General features: G+C 36.1%; 3 protein-coding genes across 5 annotated transcripts in view; 2 read left to right on the forward strand and 1 right to left on the reverse strand.

Annotated features, from left to right (window-relative positions):
* The first annotated feature begins 842 nt into the window (after positions 1-842).
* On the forward strand, positions 843-8970 carry LOC129947274 (clusterin-associated protein 1). Its single transcript, XM_056057784.1, has 3 exons — positions 843-1083; positions 1149-2381; positions 8688-8970. Exons 1-3 carry the CDS (start codon positions 1062-1064, stop codon positions 8795-8797), a joined length of 1365 nt encoding a protein of 454 aa, XP_055913759.1. The 5' UTR covers positions 843-1061; the 3' UTR covers positions 8798-8970.
* Positions 8971-8991: 21 nt separating this feature from the next.
* LOC129947271 (uncharacterized) overlaps positions 8992-25499 on the reverse strand; it is a 49233-nt gene continuing 32725 nt past the window's right edge. For both annotated transcript variants that reach the window (XM_056057781.1, XM_056057780.1), the window contains exons 4-6: positions 10434-10548; positions 10236-10361; positions 8992-9931 (exon numbers count right to left, since the gene is read on the reverse strand). In XM_056057781.1, the coding sequence (XP_055913756.1) occupies positions 9362-9931; positions 10236-10361; positions 10434-10548 (811 nt within the window). In that variant the 3' untranslated portion in view covers positions 8992-9361. The remainder of the gene's footprint in view (positions 9932-10235; positions 10362-10433; positions 10549-25499) is intronic.
* Positions 12845-15262, forward strand: LOC129947272 (protein phosphatase 1H). 2 transcript variants are annotated; one of them, XM_056057783.1, is made up of 2 exons: positions 12845-13053; positions 13127-15262. In XM_056057783.1, the coding sequence occupies exon 2, from the start codon at positions 13284-13286 to the stop codon at positions 15015-15017; it is 1734 nt and encodes a 577-aa protein (XP_055913758.1). In that variant the 5' UTR covers positions 12845-13053; positions 13127-13283; the 3' UTR covers positions 15018-15262. The 2 variants fall into 2 exon arrangements, with proteins under 2 accessions (XP_055913758.1, XP_055913757.1); XM_056057782.1 differs by having other exon boundaries at positions 12845-13049.

Consider the following 25499-nt stretch of genomic DNA (forward strand, 5'->3'; position numbering starts at 1 on the left):
TTTAAAAATCAGTTTTCTTACTCTTTTTTATGAGAAGCCTACATTTTCAAAATAAACTTCACAAAATTAAAATAAAAAACAGTTGAAAACATCAATACACCAAAAAAAAACGTTATTTCCAAATTGTTAGAGAATAAAACAGTGTAAAAACATTTGATTGATGTACGAGCAATTTTTTGACATTCCTGGCAAAATTCTACTAACGGTGAAAAATAACCATGAGGCAAAACTCGAACATTTTGTTGCAGTTTTGTTGCATTTCCTATTATACATTATAATTTTATCAAATAAAGTCAATAAGCTCAGAGTTGTGGTAGGAAGTTCATAGTGTAAGGGAAACCTATTTATTTTCAATTGCTGTACGTGCAATTTTTTGGTGTAGTGTAGTTTTTACTTGTAAAATGTCAAAATATGACAGCCTCAAGAGTGACACTTCTCATTAAGGCAGGATATTTAAAACGAAACCGTTTAGAGTTAAACCTTTTATACCCTAACTGATGAAGAAACCTTAAGCCATATGCTTTTACAACATTTTCAATCGAATCCAGTTCAAAGTCTAAAAAAGACTATCACATCATATTTTTAAAATACTTCATATTGAAGAAACATAAAATTAATGTTAATTATTTCGATTTCAAAAGAATGAATTCCTAATCAGAAACGTTCGAGTTTTATTTCACTCTTATTTTCCTTAAAAAAGACTTTCTCTTTAAAATATTCTCAATATGATATTTTAAGAGAATTTTGTGTGGACAAGGAAAATAAGAAGTAAACAAAAGAGTTTTGTTTGAAATTGTATTGAAAATATGTTTTTATTTTGATGTCAATTCATTTTCAGTGAAAACAAAATAACTTAACGGTTATACCTCAATATTTGGTCACAATATCAACGGAATCAAAAACACCCTTACCTTATCCTGTTCCTATATTCACCCTTAAGAAAAATATTTCGAGCAAATTGTTGCTATGGTACTTTTCCTACTACAAACAATAGAATTTTTCTTAAGTAGGAATTTTCCAAATGTTTTGTTTTTTAGTTCGTTTGCCAAAAACCGACAATAATGTCATTTAAGGACGTCAGAGGTAAATATTCTTTCAAAAATATTCAAATATTTGAGTTTTTTGATTGACATTCAATATTTTTAAAGATTTATCAGAACATCTTAAGCTCTTGGGTTTTCCTCGGGTTTTCCCATTGCAAGCCTTGTGCAGCAACTACGGAAGTTTGGCTAGTTTTCGAATTGTCTCAGAAATACTCCAATGGCTGGCCAGTCTCCTTGAACCTGGAACAATACTTTCTGGAAGTGCAGAAAGTGAAGCCGAACGAATTCTTCTAATTCGTTCAGCAACGGAATTTTTCGTCACAAAATCTTCAATTAAATTGAATCCCCGAAAACTATATGCCTCTTCGGCAGCCACTGCCGGTGAGTTACAAAAGATTACAAAGCTCTTAATAACGCCATCACATAAAAATGAAGACAACGATGATGATGAGAACTTTAGAAGTCTTAATCAAGTAGATATTGGTGATAAAATCGATGATTTACGCAGAGCACGAGAACTTTCGTCGGACTTGACAAATCGTGGAGCGGCTTTGTATGATCTATTGTCGAAGGAAGTCGTCAATAAGGAGTCGAGAATTTTGCAAGCCAATCGACCAATGGAAATCTCAAGTGCTGAGCGATCTTTGAAGAATGCTATATCAGTGGCACAATTAAAGCTTCAATCAAGTCGAGTTCAGTTGGAAAGTTCGAGGGTTGAATTTAACGCCCTTAGCACAAAATTACAAAGGAAAAAATCTGAATTAGAGAGAACCAAGCAACGTCTTGAGGCTCTGGAAAAAATACGCCCAGCTCATTTGCAAGAATTCGAACAATACGAAATCGAGTTAAAGGAATTATTTCAACAATATTTCCTACGAATCCACTGTCGAGATGCCCTTAAAGCCCAGATAACAGCTCGAAGTGAGAAAACCGCAGGACGACAAATTTCTTCACCAATTCAGAAACCAGCAGAAAGTTCTATGCACTTCTTGCCTGAGGGACTGATGGAAGATTTTGATGATGAGGACGAAGAGTTTGATGGAAACTTCGATGATAATATGCCATTTATAAGAGATGAAGATCTAATGGTCAATATGAACAATGAAGCTGAGGGGATAGGGGGTAGTTCTAACAGTGGCATGGGGATGGATAAAAATACAAGAGATTTAACGAATACAACAACCATCGTTCGTCCAACAACTGGACGCAAGAAACCAAGAACAGGAACAACAGTTGGACGTCATAAGGTTGTTGGCAGTATGTTGGGGGGTTCTGAAGATAATTTGGACAGTAGTCTAGGAAGTTCTGACAGCGATATTGATATTGGTGGCGAAGATTGTAAGTAAAATTAGCATTCGTAATCATAAGTTGTTTGAAAGATTTTACCCAAATAATGATTTTTTATTCAAAATTTATGAAAAGTATTGTTAAGTGCTTAGGTTAAAGCCAAAGCGCATTTCTGGGAGGGGAAATGAAAATGGTTTCTTTGACGGAAACTTATACGTCATTGCCATATTTTAGCTTAAGCAGACTTTTTGGAAATTGAGAATTGAGATTGTCTTTCTTTCGTCAAAGTATGCCGACCAGTAAAGTAATATTGTTAACTTTAGTGTAGAGACAAAATTAAATCTACTAAATTTTCCTATTATTGCTCTCGACAGAAGTATGGTAAGTCCATAAACTGCTAAACTTGAAGCCATTCAACTTTTTAAGACAAGTTCTAAAATCATAAAAAAACGACAAATTTGTGGAAAATTTCATACTGTTGGTGTAAAATTTAAAGTTGTGATTTTAAAAGAAATTAAACAATGTATATTTTTTGAATTCTAATTCAAACGTAGTAGTGGGTGTGGCAGCGGGTTGATTTCAGAATATCAATTAGTTTTACAGTTATATTAGCTTGAGTTAGTCACCCTTATCACAAGCTCCCTCGTAGCAAAGTTCAAAACGTTTCGTTCCGCTACGAATACGAACAAATTCATATCATAGGTCCCGAACGAAATGTGAAAAAGCATTGCCACACAGAAACCTTTTATTCGAACATTCGGAATCAGCTGTTAAACGTCAAAATGTGAAAATCAAAATTGAAATTTAATCTTGGATCTTGCTGTTTGTGTATTTATTAAAATTGATTCATTTGCAATCGCTATTTTTGCAATAAATGAAGAAAATTTGCAACAAAAACGCGGATTAAAAATACAAAGGAAAATTTTAAATGATGCATTTAATCCATTTGACAATAATGACAATTCATTCTGTTCATTACACCACCTGTAACCTTGATTTCTTTTTTATTTTCTACTAGCCATAGCTAAAACAAAAAGAGAGATTTTAAACGGACCATTTTGCAGCATTATGTAAATGAAATGTACCTTCCTCCAGCTGCTGGCATCCTTTACACGTGGACCAAGGCTGTTTAGTTCTTCTTTTACTTTATGCCAAAAGGCGGCGACTTCCTCTTTTGTTGCTTTTGTGTACCCTTGAGCAATTTCTGGGTTTTCTTGGAGCAAATCCAATAGCCTTTGGTACTGTGTTTTGTTTGTAATTACTTTTTTGGACCTTTAAAAAACAATTATTTTTCACAATAATTTTGTATTTGAACTTACATTTTTGTCAATTTGTATCCATTCACTTTGGTAGACAAAACTGTTGTGTCTATTTTTGAATTGCTCCTACAAAAAATCTGTTCGTAGAAAAATCTGTCAAACTTACTATTCATTCGGGGCTAGTGATACCACTTTTCAGACCTCCGAATTTCATAGCAGAATTTTTCGATACGAACGGAGCTATGGTACCTTTTTTCGGGATTCATAGTGCGAATCTATTACGTCGGGGCTTGTGATGATAAGGGTGAATGTTCAGGTTCAGATACCATAAGGTACTTAAAGGTTTGCCTTACCTTTTTAGTATCTTATTTGCCAGCTGCCAAAAAAAATCCATAAAACTTATGGCCACTTTATTGCTAAGTTGACTGAAAAATTAGATAATAAAAGGTCTGTTTGGTTACTTTTGTAACACGAAAAATGTTTGAAAGGAGGGGAAACTCTCTCAGAGAGAGTACAACTTCCCACAAAGCATTGACGTCAGTGTGACGTGTAAAATTTGTATTTATTTATTAAAACCGATTTGTCTTTTAAAACTATTTTAAAACTCAGGTGTCGGAAATTTTCGATTCGTTGACATCCAATGAGTATGAAAATTATTCAATAATAACTGAGCAAAATTTTCAAAACAATAGATGATTTAGACGTGGACTCATTTGCAACAGACGCAGACGGATAGAAATTGCATCGAGAACTATCTTGGAGAGGGGGGTGGTTGAATTTGTGCCTTACGTTTTGCAATGTTCTGGGAGAGCATTTGAAATTACATAATTTTTTCATTTTTAATTTGTGAAAATCCACAAAAGAAACAATCAAATGAAAGCGACAATGATAGAAATGGTAGTTGGCAAATTTTGACAGCTTCTAAGCTTCTTGCACTCAGAAATTCTTGTAGAAGCAATTTTCTTGATTTGACAAACATGAAACGTTTGGTGGCGTCGTATGACGATGTACGAAGTTTGAGTAACCCAACAGACCTAAAATCAAGTGTAGTTCTGTCAAAATGTCAGGTTGTCTGTGATTTTTTTATTTTCTACTCTGCTTATGTTAAAATGTCAGATGGTTATGTTTTCTCGTTCAACTGAAAGATGAAATTCATAACTTTGTAAGTTATTTTTTTAGTTCACAGTTTTATTTAAAGTTTTGTAAAAAGGGTTATTTGGCATATTTGAAAAGGAATATTTAACGACTTTTACTTTACGACACAGAAAACAACTTATGATGGACTTGTACATTTTGCAAGGACTTTTTTTGGTATAATACCGTTGATTTAAGATCGTCAAGTAAAGTTTAAAGTATAAAATTAAGAACATCTGAAAAATTTTGCGTTGAAATAAAGTCTTTCTGTTGCCTAAAACTGCCAAATGAAATTAATATAATGACATTTAAAATGACAGCTGGGGTTCACAGGTGTCAAATGCCAACAATAACAACTTAAAACCATGCTTTGAATAAAGAGTGTTTCCATAATTCACGTACAAAAATCGAATAGCTATATGATGATTTTTTGTATGTTCTTAACTTTATTGCAACTTAAGACATACATAAAGAGAAATAATGCCAATTCCTAATTCCTAAGATGTAGTGGCTTAAATAAACTATAATTGAATTTTCTGGTGACAACAGAACGATAACACAATTAGTCACTTGAGCTTATACTTACCTTTTTTTTTACTTCCCATAGGAAGTTATTGTAATGGGTCCGATTTGTCAAATTGAAAATTTTGACATTTCTCGACGTTTGAAGCCCCCAGGGTCGAAAGAACAGGTCTTTAGAAAGATGTCTGTGCGTGCGACGTTTTTTCGTCGTCCATAGGTCAAGAACCAGAAGAGATATCGATTTCAAATAAATTTTGTTATACAGATAATAAGGCAGAAAGATGCAGAAAGGGCTCTCAAGAAAATTGCGTGGGTGGTTTTTTTACCATAGCAGTTTGAAAAAAAGGTGAACATTTTGGTTAACCCTTAATATCTTAGGAACCAAAAACGCTAGAAACTTGAATTAAATTTTATATAGTATATTATAACGTGATTTCAAAGAAGTATATTTTTGGGAAAAATCCATTTAACGGTTTTTTTATAAATCAAAAAAACTGAAAAAAAAATTGTCACCTCCAAAATGTTACGACTAAAATATGATTTCATCTTCAAAACAATTTTGTGCAACGAAGAATAATGTTTTTGACATCTGATAAAATTTTAAGAAAAATCGAATTGACAGTTTTCTTACAAAAAAAAAATGTATAAAAGTTGGTAAAAACTGATTTTCGACTCAAATATCTTTTCAAAAATTGTAGATATTGGCTTCAAACTAATTTTATATTATAAGAAATATTGTTTTCAACATTCAGTAAAATTTTGAAAAAAATCAAATTGACAGTTTTTGTACAAAAAATTAAAAACCTAAAAAAAAATAACAAAAGTTGGTAAAAATTGATTTTCGACTCAAATATCTTTTCAAAAATTTGAAATATTGGCTTCAAACTAATTTTATCTTATAAGAAATATTGTTTTCAATATTCGATTAAATTTTGAAAAGAATCGAATTGACAGTTTTTTTTACAAAAAATAAATCTCTAAAAAAAAACACTACTCAAAGTTGGTAAAAATTGAATATCGATTCAAATATCTTTTCAAAACCTTGAGATATTGGCTTTAATTTACTTTTATCTTTCAAAACATACCGTTGTCAACATTCAGTAAAATTTTGAAAGAAATTGAATTGACAGTTTTCTTACAAAAAATTAAAATCCGGAACAAAATTAACAAAAGTTGGTAAAAAATGATTTTCGACTCAAATATCTTTTCAAAAATTGTAGATATTGGCTTCAAACTAATTTTATATTATAAGAAATATTGTTTTCAACATTCAGTAAAATTTTGAAAAAAATCAAATTGACAGTTTTTGTACAAAAAATTAAAAACCTAAAAAAAATTTAACAAAAGTTGGTAAAAATTGATTTTCGACTCAAATATCTTTTCAAAAATTTGAAATATTGGCTTCAAACTAATTTTATCTTATAAGAAATATTGTTTTCAATATTCGATTAAATTTTGAAAAGAATCGAATTGACAGTTTTTCTTACAAAAAATAAATCTCTAAAAAAAACTCTACTCAAAGTTGGTAAAAATTGAATATCGATTCAAATATCTTTTCAAAACCTTGAGATATTGGCTTTAATTTACTTTTATCTTTCAAAACATATCGTTGTCAACATTCAGTAAAATTTTGAAAGAAATTGAATTGACAGTTTTCTTACAAAAAATTAAAATCCGGAACAAAATTAACAAAAGTTGGTAAAAAATGATTTTCGACTCAAATATCTTTTCAAAACTTTAAGATAATAGCTTCGAACTAATTTTTACTTATAAGAAACATCGTTTTCAACAATAGGACAAATTTTGAGAAAAATCCAATTGACAGTTTTTTTACAAAAGAAAAATGTATAAAAGTTGGTAAAAATTGATTTTCGACTCAAATATCTTTTCAAAAATTGTAGATATTGGCTTCAAACTAATTTTATATTATAAGAAATATTGTTTTCAACATTCAGTAAAATTTTGAAAAAAATCAAATTGATAGTTTTTGTACAAAAAATTAAAAACCTAAAAAAAATTTAACAAAAGTTGGTAAAAATTGATTTTCGGTTCAAATATCTTTTCAAAAATTTGAAATATTGGCTTCAAACTAATTTTATCTTATAAGAAATATTGTTTTCAATATTCGATTAAATTTTGAAAAGAATCGAATTGACAGTTTTTTTTACAAAAAATAAATCTCTAAAAAAAACACTACTCAAAGTTGGTAAATATTGAATATCGATTCAAATATCTTTTCAAAACCTTGAGATATTGGCTTTAATTTACTTTTATCTTTCAAAACATACCGTTGTCAACATTCAGTAAAATTTTAAAAGAAATCGAATTGACAGTTTTCTTACAAAAAAATTAAAAACCGGAAAAAAATTAACAAAAGTTGGTAAAAAATGATTTTCGACTGCAATATCTTTTCAAAACTTTAGCTTCTAACTTATTTTTACTTATAAGAAAAGTCGTTTCAACAATAGGACACATTTTGAGAAAAATCGAATTGACAGTTTTAAAAAAAAAAAAATAAAAACCTAAAAAAAAATGTATAAAAGTTGGTAAAAATTGATTTTCGACTCAAATATCTTTTCAAAAATTGTAGATATTGGCTTCAAACTAATTTTATATTATAAGAAATATCGTTTCCAATATTCGATAAAATTTTGAAAAAAATCGAATTGACAGTTTTCTTACAAAAAATTAAAAACCGGAAAAAAATTAACAAAAGTTGGTAAAAAATGATTTTCGACTCAAACATCTTTTCAAAAATTTGAAATATTGGCTTCAAACTTATTTTAATTCACAGAAAATATTGTTTTCGATATTCAGTAATTTTTATATAAAAATCTACAAAAAATAGTACGCAAATTTGGTAAAAATTGATACATATAGACAAACTTTTAAGCAAGACAAATCGACAGACGACAAATCCCAGCCTCTTTTTTTTAAAAAATCAGCAAGTGTAATTCTTTCTTGATAGATTTTTGTTTCTAAACTGTCCCAACTGATTTCAGAATTTCAGTATTTAAATAAAATCCCTCACAACTTCAGGGGGAGGCGGCTAATTTCTTTAAAACTTTAGATGCTAATATTAAAAACTATCGCAACAATAATCACATATGTAATAAAATTCTTGAAAACAATACAAATTAAACCTTTATAGATAGTTCTCTTCCTACAAAAGTATGAACAACAAAACTGTTTAATTCCATTACCAATATCATATTATAATCTATTCAGTGTATGTATTTCATCTGACCGCATTTGCATTTTTAACTGAAATCTGCCAGTCAATTATCTTAATCAAGAATCTCAATTTCAATGACAATACTTTCTCATACCTACTTACATACATACATACAGTGCTGCCCAATGTACATTGTATCTAGATACAAAATGTAGAAGTATCTACTGAGCTGAAAGTTGAGAGTAATAATTATCTTTTGCATTCCAGATGAGCTGAACACAGATGATGAAATTAGTTTGTCAAAGCTCGCCAGTGAATTACCGATGCGTCCCAAAACAGCCAACAAGCAGGAGCACCATAGTGATGAAGACTTTTAGATAATTCACCTCATGCTCACACCTTAAATCGTCACCCTAAAACTATACTTCAGTATATAACATCCTCCTCCAGATCCAGAGCTTGTCCATGTCCACGTTCACACTTTGTACCTCTGTCTCTGTATACATCTCAATTTGTTTGTAATTAAATTTTATTGTATGCACAATTATAATCATTTTGTTTCATTATTAGATACTGTATACAATATTACATGAATGAACAGATTTATTATGGACATAAAAATGTATCTACATATATTAATTAATAATTCGTAAGCTTAGATAAGAATAATACACATGTGGAGAGAGATAAAATGGATATTTACATATATAATATAAAAGAGCTTGGTAGTCTCTGTCCGGAAACGGAAAGGATAATTTAATATAGCACCTGCAAAACGGATGCTAGCGCAGCGCTTGGGTCGAACGGTCGGTCGTTTAATATGAAACCGCATTTGCATTGATTGGATATTCTCGCAGCACCTATTTTATAGCTTCATCACTATACAGCACAACATCATAAAATACGTTCTAGGCAGAGGCACGAGGACGTGCCTGATGGCACTACATAGCTACGTCGTCAACGTTGTGACATTCATTCCGGCCGGACTCCGCATCCGCAGATGATGAATAATCAATATGACTCCTGTTAGTTTGCTCCTGCCGAGCAAGGAAACTATCAGCTATTTTCCTGTCCAGTCCAGTGTAGGTGAATGCTTTTCGTTTGTCCGCATCGGTGTCTGATTTACGACGTTGATGTTGATGTTGATGTCGGCCTCGGTTGGCGTCGTCGATGTCGCTGTTGGTGTTGCACGTCCTGCGATTTGACTTGGAATGACGACCATTTATCTCGGACTGGGGATGTTGAAGCAGATGCGGATGAGGATGTAGATGAGGATGCGGGTGCGGATGGTAGCGTTGTTGGCGAGCAGACGACGGTATTTGAGAACGATGTGATGCATAGAAGCGTCCTGGACGTTTATATGGCAGTGTCATACCACAACGGTAGCCCAATGGTGGCAACGGCGGTGGAGGTAGTGTCGCACCTGGAGGCAACAACATGGGATAGGGTGGTGGCAAACCAAGTGGAGGTCGCATCAACTGTGTCATCGACTGTTGTGTGGGCGGCAGAAGCTGTAACGGAGTGGTAGAACGCTTTAATTTGTTTGGTTTTTGTGTCAATTTAAATTGCGTGTATAATTGATGACTATATATAGGTAGGAACATGAATGGGGTGGAACAACTGTTGCTGCGATGATGGGACATGCGGAAAACAAAAGGATCTACAAAGCACACCATTGATGGTTAATGTTGGAAGGTTTACATTTTACAAAGTACCAACATCGACAAACATCGCGAGTGACCGATGAATGGGGACTTTAGGAATGGGGTTACTCTGATTGTAGGCCTCCTGCATACGAGTACAAGGTATACTTACTGCATTTCTCAGGGATGCTGGAATTAAGATAACTGAGCGCGATGGCAGGGTTGCAGCCTTGGATGAACCCGATGGCTTCATTGTTGGATACATGAGTTGCGGAGCCAGTTGTTCCTTTTTGATTAACTGAAAGTATGAGGGTTATAATAGTTTTTGTTTTTTTTTTTCAGAAAAAGACTTTAACAGAATATGTGTTACATTATTTGTTCCAGGCGACAAGGACATTGCTTTGATATACTCCTCTATTGTTTCATTGTCGACAGGCAAGCCGGAACTTTTAACGTTGTCGTACATAGAGTCATCATAGGAGGTTCTGCAAAAGAGTTATAATAGAGGAATTATTAAACATTTTAAGGTTTACTAGAATTTGTTGAGGATGAGACCCAAACACATATAAAAGTGTATTTATAATCCTTTGTCATAGTTTCAGAAAATGTGCCATATACTACTTTTAGAAAATTGTATCAACATGTTTATATAATTGACTATTTTCATAATTTAACTTAGGTTTAATAGAGGTTTAAGTAGGTATCCACATTAATAACAAAAATGTTTGAACTTCCTTAAACTCACCAAAATGCAAGACATAAAGACCCATTAGTTCAATAATTCTTCAAAAGTTAATCCATGGTTCAATTAACCGAGGTTTAACCGTGGTTTAAGGATATAACATATTTTCAACACATATGTATATCAACCCTAAACCAAGTTTAAACTTCATTTAAATACTGCTTATAAAAATGTTGGTTAACAAGTGCAATCATTTTTGATTAAAAATGACTTGCTCTTAACAAAGTCAGACGAATAGAATCTCGAAATTCAAACGAACTTAGAAGTACGATTAACCCTCACTATCAACTAACCGAAAACTAAAATTAAAACGGAAACTACAAAGGAATAAATACAGAATAAGGCTTTATTTTGTAAAGGTTACATTAAACTTAAATTTAAGGCTGCATTAAACGCTACTTTAGTCACAATGTTATCTTTGATCCAAGGTTATTCAGCCTTTAAATTTTCAGATGTACTTTTAAACCAAATTTTATATAAAGAAATTTATACTTTGAGGCTTTAATTGTAGATCAAGTTAAGTAGCTGATTTTTGTCTAAGGGCTAGTTTATTCATAGTTTTGCAGCTCATATATGCTTTAAAAAGTCCTGATTTTTCGATATTTTGAGCTAAATCTAGTAAATTTTGTATACAAATTTAAATCTTTTTCAAATAATTTTTTAAATAAATCTACTATAAATCTATTTAGCTGGAGGGTTTCATTGAATCAAACACACCTAGTTTTGCGAAACGCACTCATTTCATGATTCTTTTTTGTTGATAATAGATATTTGTTTTAAATTTCAAAAGTAAGTATGTTCTTTGTAAAAAAAATTGTTAGAAATGCCAGTTTTTGTATCATAAACTCTCAAAATATTAGTCAAAAATCGTTCTACAAAAATTAATTGGTCCATTAAAATTATTTTTAACACAAAAGCACATTACAATAAATCTCGATTTTAAATATAAAGTTCACTTAACTGTCGAGATTTATACTTAAACTACTTCGCTCAAACTTTGATTTACAACAGTTGAAAACATAGTATAACGGGTTTATTATTATTATTAGCCGACTTCCTATTTATCTAATAAATTGTTTTTCAAGGCTTGACTTTTCAAAGTGTAAAAATAAAGAGTGGATGAATTTTGAGGGCCGATGTTATATGTGAACCACACCTAAATGTCAAATTTGTTCTGCTTTTTATTTGACATTTCTCAATTTCAGATAAATTCAATGTGAACCATGGAAAAATATGCAATCCAGCAATGCGTTGAAGTTATTTAAGCTTATTATGAAAATTATAATAATCTTTTTGCTTTCTGCTAAGAAACTTTCTTTTTCCTATCTTATCAATAAGAAAGACTTATTTCGAATTAGTTCACTAAGGTTACTATTTTTTTTAATAGCGATTAGTCATTTCCTAAATATTATCAATTAATAAAGAAAGTGGACTGAAAAAAGTGACTTTTACCAAGAATGAATTGTTTGTTAGCTTAAAATGTGCGACAAGTCTGAGAAATTTGTTTTTTTTTACAAAAGATTTAAAAAATCTATAATTAATTATTGGTTGTATCTAAATTTAATTTTTTAACAGTAAATTTTGTATTTCTAAAAAAAATTCTAGCAGTTTTGCTTATTCCTTAGCTAAATCACTTTCTACGCTGGTGTAACTAAACGTCATTTTGCAAGAACCTTGTTTTAGTAGTAACATTTCGTAATAAGTCTGCTTCGCTATTTCAAGTTTATTTATTTTGCTATAAACATAAACAAACAAATCTTTTTCTAAAACTTTTTGCAAACAACTGCGTTGTTTAAGTATGTAATTTAAATAACCTTTATAAAATATTTGTTTTATATTAATCTTAATTTGTCGACCATGATGTACAGAATCATCATTGCGAAAATGCGTTTGCACCTTAAACTCCAAATCTACTACAATTCACATGAGACAGACAAAAATATCCCAATTGGGATATTTTCTGATGTCATTTTTCATACCAAACATACGAACACACCCAATGTAATTCAATTTGACATTCTCCATTTCCATTGACAAGCAAAAATAAAATGAAATACAAGAAAAAGAAAACGAAATCAGAAAAGTGAGTGAGTGAGAAATAAAGAAAAAATAAATCATATCCCAGCCATAACAAAACTAAAAACTTTCTTTCTTCTACGAAATAAAATCAAATTTCTTAAAGAAATTAGCATGTTCTTGCTCAATAATCCACATTCTTATATAATTAAATAATTTTCCATCGACGTGAGTAAGAAATTTTAGTGATTTTTCAACTTTACGATTGAATAAATTCGATGTGAAATATTTTTTCTTTGTTGTAGCAAATAAACAAGAAGTAGTAAAGGAAAATCTTTCAGCAAACAAAATCGAAGAGAAAAATACGATTAGTAATACAAGACGACGACGACGACAACGGCGACGTGGCTGTTTACAATAAATTCTATTCACTGAGCCTTAAACTTCACAATTATCGGGGAAATGTTTGTAAACATGAGAAATCGCCTTTTGACTGCAATTGTGCCGGACAATCGCTCTATGCTGCCCCCTCTGCCCTCTCTGCACGGCGACGATGGCCATGAGCCATACGCGAAGAGGTGCCTCATAGACAAGTTTAATTATGCTAGGCCGGTATTTCTGCAACTGCTCACTCCAGACGAGTTGAAGGCGTCCGCCGATCATAATGTTCGTCCGATAATCGTGCCCCGTGACATTTCCATACTCCCCTTTGGCACTGGCTATGCCGAGTGTGTGAACTCTGGCAAGTCCGAATGGAACGAGGACCAGGCTGCCTTCTGTCGGCAAGTTCTGTCGGATCCCTCGAAAAAGCACCCCGACTTGCCGTACACCTATTTCGGCATCTTCGACGGGCATGCTGGGTACGGGGCTGCGCTAGCCGCATCTCACCAGTTCCATCTCATTCTTCACGAGAAGCTGGTCGACATCATAGACATGCTGCTGCCACGCGGAGAGGACGAGAACGGCGCAGTGCATCCGCAGGGACTGCCTCATCCGCGTCATTTTTACAAAACCGTCACCAAAGACGAGCTGGTGGTTGGCGCTCTAGAGAGTGCCTTCTTTAACATGGACGCCCTCATCGCCCAAGATAGATTGTGGTACCGTGACGCCGGTGGCTGCACTGCTCTGGTCACGTTGTTCATTTATGGTAAGATGTTTGTGGCGAACGCTGGCGACAGTCGGGGAGTCCTCTGCCAGAGAGCCACACCTAAAGTACTTAACGGCGGCGCCGAAAATGACGAGGACACTAAGCAGGTGTTCCCAGTCCCGTTCTCGTTTGACCACACACCGGAGACCGAGCGTCGCAGGTTGATGAACACCGCTCAGCTGAAGCCGCAGCTGATAGGAAGGCAATACATTGCCATGGAGTACGCTCGGCGACCTCATGTCAGGGACCTGGGGCAGCGGATCCTCTGCAGGCAGGGCAACACCGAGGGATGGGTGTACAAGACTATCACTCGCGAGGATCTGCGCATGCCAGTGGTGACGGGAGAAGGCAAGCGGAGTCGTCTGCTGGGCACACTGGGCGTCACCCGCGGTTTCGGTGACCATGATCTCTTAGCAATGAACACGGGAACCTTGATAAAGCCCTTCCTTACGCCACATCCGGAGGTAAAATGCCGTGACTTGTCCAAGATCGTGTCCATTCCGGGGGAGAATAACGAAGACGGCGACTATGGAATTCTGGTCATGGCCACCGATGGTCTTTGGGATGTTTCGGAAAACGATGTCGTTGCCAAGACTGTGTTCCAGACCCTGGCAATGTATCCCACTGAGAAGCATCGATATACGATGGTTGCACAGGAGTTGGTGGCGAAAGCTCGTGGCAAGATCAACGAATATGGTCATTGGCGGTTGGCGGACAGCAAGGCAGCGGCCACAGTCGACGACATATCCGTCATAGTCATTCCAGTTTACCAGTATTACAAGGAGCACGCCGAATGGGAACGAATATGTGCCGAAAAGACCAAGCAGCAGGAGCAAGAGCAGCTGCAGGCGCAGGCGCAGGAGGTAGTGGTGGTGACAAATGGTGTTGTTGAAGAGGACGTTTCTGCAGCAGCATCTGCCCTAGAAGCAATAGAAATCCATAGCAATAATGATGATGAGGATTATGATGCAGAAAAACAAGAAAACGAACAGAAGCAAAAACAGAAACAGAAAGAGGATTTAACTAGCCCAGAAGTTAAAGCGGCATGAAGACATTCGTAATTTTTTTTTATAAAAGAAACCTTTAATTTTAGGCACACGAAGAGCGCGAAGGAAACAATAAGATATAAAAGAACGTCTCTTTCAATTCGAAGAACGAGATGAACCGCAAACAGTAGAAGAAGTCGCAGAAGGAGAAGATAAAAATAATATATATAAAAACAAATAGTAAAAATAAAATTTGTAACTAAATAAATTATTTAATTAATAATAATAATAATTATTCCGTTAGCACCAAATAATGCTTTTTTATTTTGTTTATTTATATTTTTTGTTGCTGTATTTCTGATAAGAGTTCGTTCTTTTTTTTAGGTTTTTAATTGATTGATAACAAATCGAAATCTTTATGAATCTATTCTAGGAATTGAGGGTATTCTGCTTTTTGCTAAATAAACATTATTCGAGTCCAGCAGATAACAGTTTATTGTTGCTTCTATTGAGTGTATGCATATTGCTCAAATTTGGAACACCTCTTCTGATTATTTTTTATTTAGAGTAATTGTTTGTATTTCAATTGAATTTAAAAAAAAAGGTTATTTGATAACAAAATTTATTATTCAAAAGAAGCCTTACTTCTTTTTCTTTTTAATTTTTTGAGATAAGGAAATTAATCAATGTTGAGGGTTTATTGTTGTTTGTATTTAATGGGAAAATACTTGTGGAAGCGTTTTTAATGTATCATGTCGCCCGCCGATAAAGTTGTTAAAATAAACCAAAATGTGCAGGGGCAATAATAGTTTCAATTTAAAAAAAAAACAAGGACGAGGGGGTACTAGACATAATCTTCAATCATACACAAAGCAATACATTGTCATTTGTTTAAATATTTGCTTTTACGAAAGATTATGCAAAAATAATAAGTTCTGTCCACTTAATTTTTTTTTTACAAAATAGCAAATAAATTAGGAGCATAAGTAAAGGTTCAAATGGTAGACAAGTGCATTTAAGAGGACGCAAGCGTCCACAGGTTTTTCTCAAAACCCACCTCTGTCTATCAACTCCTACTCTCACCTCCCCGCGGTGAACCGTACCTCAACTGAAGATTGGGTTCCAACCCCAGTGGAAAGTTGGCACCTCTCCTTATCCAGGCGGCAGCGGACGAATTCTCGAGATAGAATCAACGGTGGCGTCTACAGTTCCAGTAAGGTTGAACTACTTAGTGAACCCCTTATAGGGCTTTTTCGACATATTCGGAGCCCAGGCCTGTAAGGAGCGTTTTATGCGGCTCCCATTCCTTGGAGTTATACTAAGGATCTGGCCCTCCAGGTTGGGGGTTGTGCCGTCGGGGTGACTTCCTGGCCACATAAAAATACCTTAAGTTTCGAAGCACCAAAAAGCCTCGGATACGGACGGATTCACTGTTGACAACCCACGCAAACGAAATAAGGACAACGAACTTCGGATATGTACGTGGAATGTTAGGTTCCTTAACAGACCACGTGCAGCCGAACAATTAGCGGAAGCCCTAAACTGCGGCAAGGCAGATATTACAGCCATCCAAGATATGCGATGGGATGGACCGGGCAAACGCAAACTAAAAGACTGCGATATCTACTACGGCGACTGCTACCGAGAACAAAGACAGCGTCTATTTGGGTGTGGATTTGTTGTTGGAACTAGGCTCTGGCAAAAAGTCTTGAGTTTCAACAGTGTGAGCGAGCGCATCACGACAATCCGCATCAAGGCTAAATTCGCCAACATAAGCCTAATATGCGCGCATGCCCCAACAGAGGAGAAAGATGAAGACACCAAAGATATATTCTTCGAGCTCTTGGACAAGACATATGAGCAGTGCCCTGGCTATGACATTAAAATTGTCTTAGGAGATTTTAATGCCAAGCTAGGAAGAGAAGACATCTTTGGTGGCATAATCGGAATATACAGCCTGCACGACACCACCTCCGACAACGGATTCAGGCTGGTCGATTTCGCTGCGGGGCGAGACGTTCTGGTAGCTAATACGCAGTTTACGCATCTTAATATCCACAAGGGGACATGGAAATCTCCTGATCAATCAACCGTCAACCAGATTGACCACATTGCGATCGACGCACGACACTTCTCCAGTATCCAGGATATCCGAACATTCCGAGAGGCCAACATTGACTCGGACCACTACCTCGTTGTAGCCAAGGTACGGCTACGCATATCCCGATCCAAGCTAAACAAGGAAGTACTGTGAGAAGATTCGACGTTAGACGGCTACAATCGCAAGAGACTGCCATGTCCTTTGCCGATAAAGTCTCTAATAACCTCTTAAGGAGCCCTATGCTGCCTGCATTAAACATTGAAAACCAGTGGCAACATTGCCTTGCAGCCATCAGAGATGCCGCCTCTGAGGTGCTAGGTTTCACACGGCCACCACAGTGAAACCCTTAGTTTGACAACGAATGCCGGCAAGCGCACACAGCGAAACAAGAGGCATACAAAATGGCGCTGCACAAAAGGACTAGAGCTGCTCGCGAGATCTACGAGCAGAAGAGGAGAGAGGAACACCGGCTTCTTAGATGGAAAAAAAGAGAGCATGAGAAGCGCGCGATCGAGGAGATAGAGGGATGTCACAACAGGAATGAGGTTCGTAAATTTTACCAAAAGGTAAAAAAAACCTCCCAAGGGTACCAGCCTGTAAAGACGATCAGAGGAACATCGTAGTAGAACCGCAGTCGATGCTGAGAATATGGAAAGATTACTTCTCCAAATTGATAGAACCACTCAACCTCGGCGACGCAGATCAACAATTCCGCCTACCCGACCTTGACGAAGTGAAGATAGCTATATCTAAACTTAAGTCAAACAAAGCTGCTGCAGCTGACGGCATCGCTGCCGAACTACTCAAAGCAGCAGGCGATGACTTGGTACGGAGCATGCACCAACTCATCTGCAAAATATGGTCGGAAGAAAGCATGCCCGATGAGTGGAATCTCAGCATAGTGTGCCCGATACATAAGAGGCATCAGTCTCCTTAACATTGCGTATAAGATCCTCTCTGCCGTATTATGTGAACGTCTGAAGCCATTCGTCAACAACCTGATTGGTCCTTATCAGTGTGGCTTCGGACCAGGAAAGCCCACTATCGACCAAATATTCACACTACGGCAGATCTTGGAAAAAACCCAGGAGCTTCAAATCGATACCCACCATCTCTTTATCGATTTTAAAGCCGGGTATGACAGCATCTATAGGGAAGAGCTCTACCGAGCAATGTCTAGTTTTGGCATCCCTGTCAAACTTATCCGTTTGTGCAGAATGACGATGGAGAATGCACGCTGCTCTATCAAGGTCGGAAAAGATCTTACCGATGCATTTGATGTCAAAAAAGGTTTTAGACAAGGCGATGCATTGTCATGCGACTTCTTCAACATCGTTCTGGAAAGAATTGTGCAAAACTCAACCATCAACACTAGAGGCACAATCTTCCAAAGATCCATCAAATTACTCGGATACCCAGATGATATTGGCATAATTGGAAGATCAAAGTGTGATGTCAGCGGAGCGTTTTTGAGCATTGCGACGGAAGCGAAGAAGATGGGTTTAGTGGTCAATGAGGGCAAGACCAAGTATATGCTGTCATCAAAAAAGGACACTGAACGACGACGTCTTGGACAAAACGTCACAAGGACAGCTATAACTTTGAGGTAGTTAAGGACTTTGTCTACCTAGGCACCGCTATTAATGCAGACAACGACACCAGCGCTGAAATCAAACGAAGAATAACTCTTGCAAATCGCTGCTTCTTTGGACTTAGAAGGCAATTGAGAAGTAAAGTCCTCTCTCGAGCATGTAAAATCACCATCTATAAGACACTCATCATCCCGGTTCTCATTTATGGCGCTGAGGCCTGGACCCTGTCAAAGAAAGATGAGAGCGTCTTAGGATGCTTCGAGAGAAAAATTCTTCGGGCGATTTTTGGTCCCGTACGCATAGATGGAAAATGGAGGAGAAGATATAACGACGAGCTGTACGGGCTGTACAGCGACACTGACCTAGTTAGCAGAATCAAAGTCCAACGGCTTAGATGGCTAGGTCATGTAGAGCGGATGGACATCAACGCTCCAGCCCGGAAGGTCTTCGAATCCAATCCCGAGGAACGGCGCAGTAGAGGAAGACCGCGACTCAGGTGGCGCACCCAGGTGGGAGAGGACCTCAACCAACTTGGCGTGCGAAACTGGAGACAGCTAGCTAGGGACCGAGCTGGCTGGAGACGCTTGTTGGTTGAGGCCCAGGTCCGCCCCGGACTGTAGCGCCACCTTAAGTAAGTAAGTAAGTAAGTAAAGGTTTTAGAGAGTTAGATGAGGTTAGATTATTCTTAAATTATCTACACAGGTTAGTTTGTGTCGCAATTAAATTAACTAAAAAAAAGTGAAACCCAAGTGGGTGAGGATTCCGATCCCACTGAATTCTTTATTCAAGGGTATAACTTGGTGCCTTTATTCTTTTCCCACCATGGTCTCGCCATATATTTTAGGAACCATGTTGCTTATCAGTTTTTGCCACAATATGGTCTCTGCACCGTGAATAAGCAAATCATTCACTATTGCTTCCTTTATCGAAGCCCCAATCTAGACAGAGTGTCAACTTCTCGTGAATTTGATGCTTTGTCTGATTCCATTAAAAGCATTATTTTGTCCTATCCTCGCACTGAAATCATTGTTACGGGCGATTTAAATGTACACAATTCTTCATGGCTTCAACATTCGGGCCAGTCAACACCAGAAGGAGTGTGTGCTGAGATCTTCGCTGAGTTAAACCACCTTACTCAGCTGGTCAACGAGCCCACTCGAATATCGGACGTGGTAGGTCGAGCAGAAAACACTCTTGACTTGTTTCTTACCTCTGACCCTGGTAAGTACACTATTCGTGTTCTATCTCCTCCAGGCACATCTGACCATTGTGTCATATCAGCAAATTTCTCGTGTAAAAACTCTCCAGTTAAAGAAATAGAACCGTTTGGCAATACCAGAAAGCCAACTGGGACGGTCTCAATAATTATTTTATGATCTTTAACTAGTCACTATGCTTCCTCGATAGTGACGTTGACGCCAGCGCTGATATGATCACAAATTTGATTCTCCTGGGAATGAGAACTTTTATCCCGAATAGGGTTAAAAGCATCAGACCTAAGGAAAACGCATGGTTCGATGCGAGCTGTAAAGAGGGTCAAGAAGGTAAGTTTACGTTGTTTTAAAGCCAATCCAACTGAGGAAAAAAACTGCAACGCCCATATTCGACTTAACTAATTTGTACATGGCCAACATTTACGGCAAAATAATACTGCAATGTCCCAAAGGCAGTAAAAATTGTTGGTCATTCGTAAAAAATATGAGGAATTCTTCCTCTTCCTCGGTTCCTACGCTCATTGTGAATGACACTCCATTTGTAAGCTCTTTAGAAAAAGCAAATCTCTTTGCTAGGCAGTTTGCCGCCAATTCAACGCTGCCAGTGAGTGTTATGACTCCACCTGTACTTGAGCGAGTTAATGATTCTATGGGGCAAATCTTTTTTCGCACTCGTTCTGTAGCGAGAGTCCTAAAAGATCTTAACATACATAAATCTGCTGGTCCGGATGGTATTACCGCTATTGTTCTGAAGAGGTGTTCTTCATCGTTGCCAAAACCACTGCGTAAGCTTTTTCATCTGTCCTACTCCTCAGGTCTCGTTCCGTGCCGGTGGAAAACGGCATTTGTCCAGCCTATTCCCAAGAAAGGCGAATCTTCCTCGCCGTCCAATTACCGAAACACTGATTATCAGATAAAGAAATATCTCGAAGATTGAAAGCTTCTTAATGACCGACAATACGGCTTTCGTAGCAATAGGTCCACTGGTGATCTCATGGTTAACCGAACAGTGGAACAAATATTTACATAGTTTTGGAGAAAGTAAGATTATTACACTTGATATTTCAAAAGCATTTGATAGGGTTTGGGATCAGGCTCTCTTATCGAAAATGCGTGCTTTCGGTTTTCATGAATCCCTCCTTCATTGGATTAGTAATTACCTTTCGGATCGTTCAATACGAGTTGTAGTCAAGTCTGAAAACCACAAAATAAATGCTGGTGTGAACCAGGGCTCTGTAATATCTCCAACACTCTTTCTCATTTTTATTAATGATCTCCTGTCTGCAACTTCTAATCCAATACATTGTTTCGCTGACGATAGTACTCTTAGCTTTTCATATTCGTTTTCAGATTCACACCCTTCTACTTCGGATGTGGAACTGCAACGACAAAATATGATAAGCTCATTAAATTCCGACCTAAACAGCATAATGAAGTATATATACTAGAGTGTGTATATCTACTAGAGTGTTTTTGCCGACATTTCTCCTTCCTAAACCCTCCCTTCTTTTATAAACTATTTAAAATATACAGTGGTGGACAAGAATTTAGCATTTTTAATTTTTTAATTAGTTATATTTTATTTACATTACATATACATAGTACTATGTTTTTATAGTACTTCATCAAATATGTTTAACATCTAAGGAAGAAGAAAAAAGTATGGAATGTAGAAACATTTTGCCTCAGTATTTGGTATAGGGAACCCTTTATTTTGCAGTACAGAATCAATTCTTCTTGGCAAACTTTCAACCAAAGCCTCACATCGTGACTTTCAAATTGCATACCAAGCATTTTGAATCTCCTGACACAATTGTGTTAAACTGGTTGGTTATTTTGCTGAATGTGATGTTCAACACCATTCCACAAATTCTCGATCGGGTTAAGATCGGGTGATTGTGCTGGCCACTTCAAAACGTCGATTTTATTCACCTCTAAGGCACAGTTCACTAACTTTGAAGTGTGTTTAAGGTCGTTGTTGTGCATGAAGCACCATAAAAACGGCAAATTGTGTTCTGCGTAGGGTATCATATGATCCAACAGGATATCTCTGTACCCATTCTGGTCCATTTTAGTGTCAATTTTTACGAGGGGGCCAACGCCGCGCCGTGCCATGAAAAAGCAGCCCAGACCATAACGTTGCCTCCACCGTGTTGCACCGTCTTAATGGTGTACCTTGGATCATATTCCCTGCTTTTTGGACGCCATACATATTTTTTCCCATCCGATCCGAACCGGCAGAATTTGGATTCATCGTTCCAGAACACGTTTTTCCAAAAACTAATTGGATTGTCTAGGTGAGCTTTGGCAAACTGTAACCTAGATTTCAGATTCTTTTTCGATACAAGCGGTTTTCTCTAAGCAACGCACCCACGTAGATTGTTTTCATTTATCGGGGTCTTCTGGTTCTTGAGGAAACATTTACTCCATAGTTCGTTGAAAGTTCGCTTCGAATGGCACTGGGGTCTTAAACGGATCCTTGGTCGATAACCTATAAATAATTCTGTCTTTATTTGTAGTTGTCTTTCTGGCCCGGGGGTTTTGTTTAAAATGTTTTTAAAATGACGAAGGGCATTATAAACCAGCTTCCTGGAGCATTCTAACAACTTAGTAATGTCTGTTACCGTCCGCCCTTTTGGCTTTATTTTCAAGATCAGACTTCTTTTTTCTTTTGGGCACCATTTTCCTTTTGCCATGACTAATGCATACCTCAAAAATTATTATTTTCTTTAAAAAAAACACACACAAATTAAAAATACACTCTTTGATTGCAAAACGGGCTTAATTTATGTCTATAACGCAAATCACAAACAATCTTCATTTTTTGCAAAACGGTATTTTACTTTTTAATCATTTACACATTTTTATTACCATATAAGGTGGTCATAGTAACAACATAAAAAAGAACCGTTACTTGCAAGTAATAAATAATTGAAAGTAAAAAAATACTTGTACTCTTTTCAATGTGCTAAATTCGTGTCAACCACTGTACGTATGTATGATGTATAAAAATATACGTGTATATGATGAATAAAAATGATTACAAAATAATTCAATTACAATTACTCCATTACTTGCAAATGTAGTTAAAGAATTTCAATTACTATAATTGCATGCAATTTTGTCTGTCTGCTCAAACCATATTGGGTCGATTGAGTACAGACTTAACTTGGAAATTAAGGTTTTAAGCTGCTGATTCGTCATAGATGTTTGTTTTTAATACCAAAAAAAACACAAGTCAGCATACAAAATTGTTGGTAAAAATTGAATTTATGCATGGCTCCAGAAGGCTAACCCATATAACCGTTATTTTGTTTTTAATTTTTCTCGAAAACAAGTTTTTATACTGTTGATCAAAAATGTCACTGTTGTTTTTTGCTTTTTTGAATTTTTAAAAATATATTAATTTTTTTTTTCAAAATTCGATATCTCAAAAATGAATCATTATTTGTTTTACAAAAATCAAATATAAAACAAATATTTATATGCACAACAAAATTTTATACCAACAATATTTTTAAGAAAACACTGAAATATTGTATAAGCGCAAACTTAACTAAAAATGATTTTCGACAATAAAAATGAATGAAGCATTTAATTTTGTGAAAAAAAAAATTATTTTGTGTTCATTTTTCAAAAAAATCAAATGGGGTGGCGCAACAGTCCGTTGTGAACCAGGGCCTAGTGACTTACAACTCTCAACCATTCCTGTGTGCGAGTACTGTTGTCAGGAATGGAAGGGACCTACAATTTTAGGCCGAATCCGAACGGCTAGTTTGAGAAAGCACTTTTTCATGACAAGAATTACTCTTGAAGGATTTGTCAATTCCTCGCAAGAGGCAGTACCCGCGAAAATTATTTTTTTTTAAATTAAGGTGGCACAGGCAGGGATTGAACCCAAGACCCCTTGCATGACAGTCCAGCGCACTTTTTTTTTTTTTTTTTATTCATTTTTATTAATTCATTCTTAACCTATCTTAAAGCTAGACAAAAATTCATAAAACTAGCCTAATTATCCATAACTTACAACTAACTTAATGGTCCCATACGGACACTCTAAGTTAAACTATAACACTACCTACGAATGCCTTTCAGCCCTAAGATCTATTTTAACTTCAATTCAATTTTATTTATTATTGTATTAATTAGAAAATTTAAAAAAACTAATATCAAGGTCCTTTTTTATTTTTACTTAAAAACTACTAAAAATAAGGTCCTTAAATTAAACTTAAAGCTAACTTAAACTACCTATTCTACCTATAAACTACTTAAAACTAGAACAACCACAGCAGCAAATCTAACGTTTTTTGTTTTTATATTTTACTGTCTTTTTTTGTATGCTTTTTATTTTTTTTTTGTTCTTTTTTTTATATTCCATGTATTTTTTTTTTGTTTTTTTTTTTAATTTTTTTTTGTTTTGTTTTTTTTTTTTATTTTTTAATTTTTTTTGTATTTTTTTTTGTGCCACCATGCCTATTCTACTTAAAACTAAACCCTAAAACTATAAAACAAGTATGTAAGCCGGCCAAGGCTTAAACCCTATCCCGACTACCCACTATCAAGTGCCGATTGAAGCCACCAAAACTGGTTCTCCTGCTTCACCCTATCAGTTCGGACCCTACTGAACCGAAGGAGCTCTGCTCCACCTTGTGCCATGACGTCCCGATTGTACAGGAGTCCTATCCACGGTTCTTCGTCTGACGTGGTAGATTAACGGAACTGCCAATCTATCCTGTATCAGACCGCATTTGTCTAAAAAGAGGAATGCCTCTGGTGGAATAAAGCCGCTCAAGCGTGCACTTTCAAAATACTCGTCGTTCGGATAGAACGCCCCGAAAATTAAATTGTTGGTCGAAGACATAGCTCTTGCAATGTGACCTCGAACGAGTTTTATCACGAAATTGTCAATTCTGTTGATTCGAGCCCCGTTGTATAGGACCTCGTTAGAATAGTAATGCACATAAGAAGATTCGGCTGTTCGATATAAGCCGGTACAGCGTCTTAAACACTGCCGCTCGAACACCCGAAACTTCTCCATCTGGGAAGGGGCAACGTTGAACCACACAGGACAACCATACACGATCATTGGCCGTATGAGGGCCATGTAGCAAATTACCTTCACTCTGGGGTCAAGCCGACTGCTAAAAAACAGCCGTTTCGTCAAAGCGAAGGCTCCTCTGGCCTTGGTCAGAGCAGCATTTATATGTCTGTTGAAATATAAATACTGATCTAACCAGATACCGAGGTACTCCACTACACTTTTGCTCGCTAATGGCTGCCCGTGAAGATCAACGATGACCATCTTGCGCCAATTCTTACACGTATCCCTCGTGGCCCTAGCCAACGGAGATTTATTTTCAGTTTCCAGTCGTCGCAGTATCGCTGAATCTTGTCGAAATCACGCTGCAAGAGAATTCTAATAACCTCAACCTTTCGGGCCGTTCTGTACGCAATTAGATCGTCGGCGTACGCAATTGCCTTTGTAAGACTACCTATCAGATCGCTGGTGTAAATGCTGAAGAGAATCGGCGAATTCACCGCTCCCTGTTGAAGACCATTTTTAATTGAGAATGTTGTGGTAGAAGTTACATTGCCACTTTTGACAACAAACTTTCTACCGTTAAGCATATCATAAAGT

Source organism: Eupeodes corollae, chromosome 2 (assembly GCF_945859685.1).
Source record: "Eupeodes corollae chromosome 2, idEupCoro1.1, whole genome shotgun sequence".
NCBI lineage: Eukaryota > Metazoa > Arthropoda > Insecta > Diptera > Syrphidae > Eupeodes > Eupeodes corollae.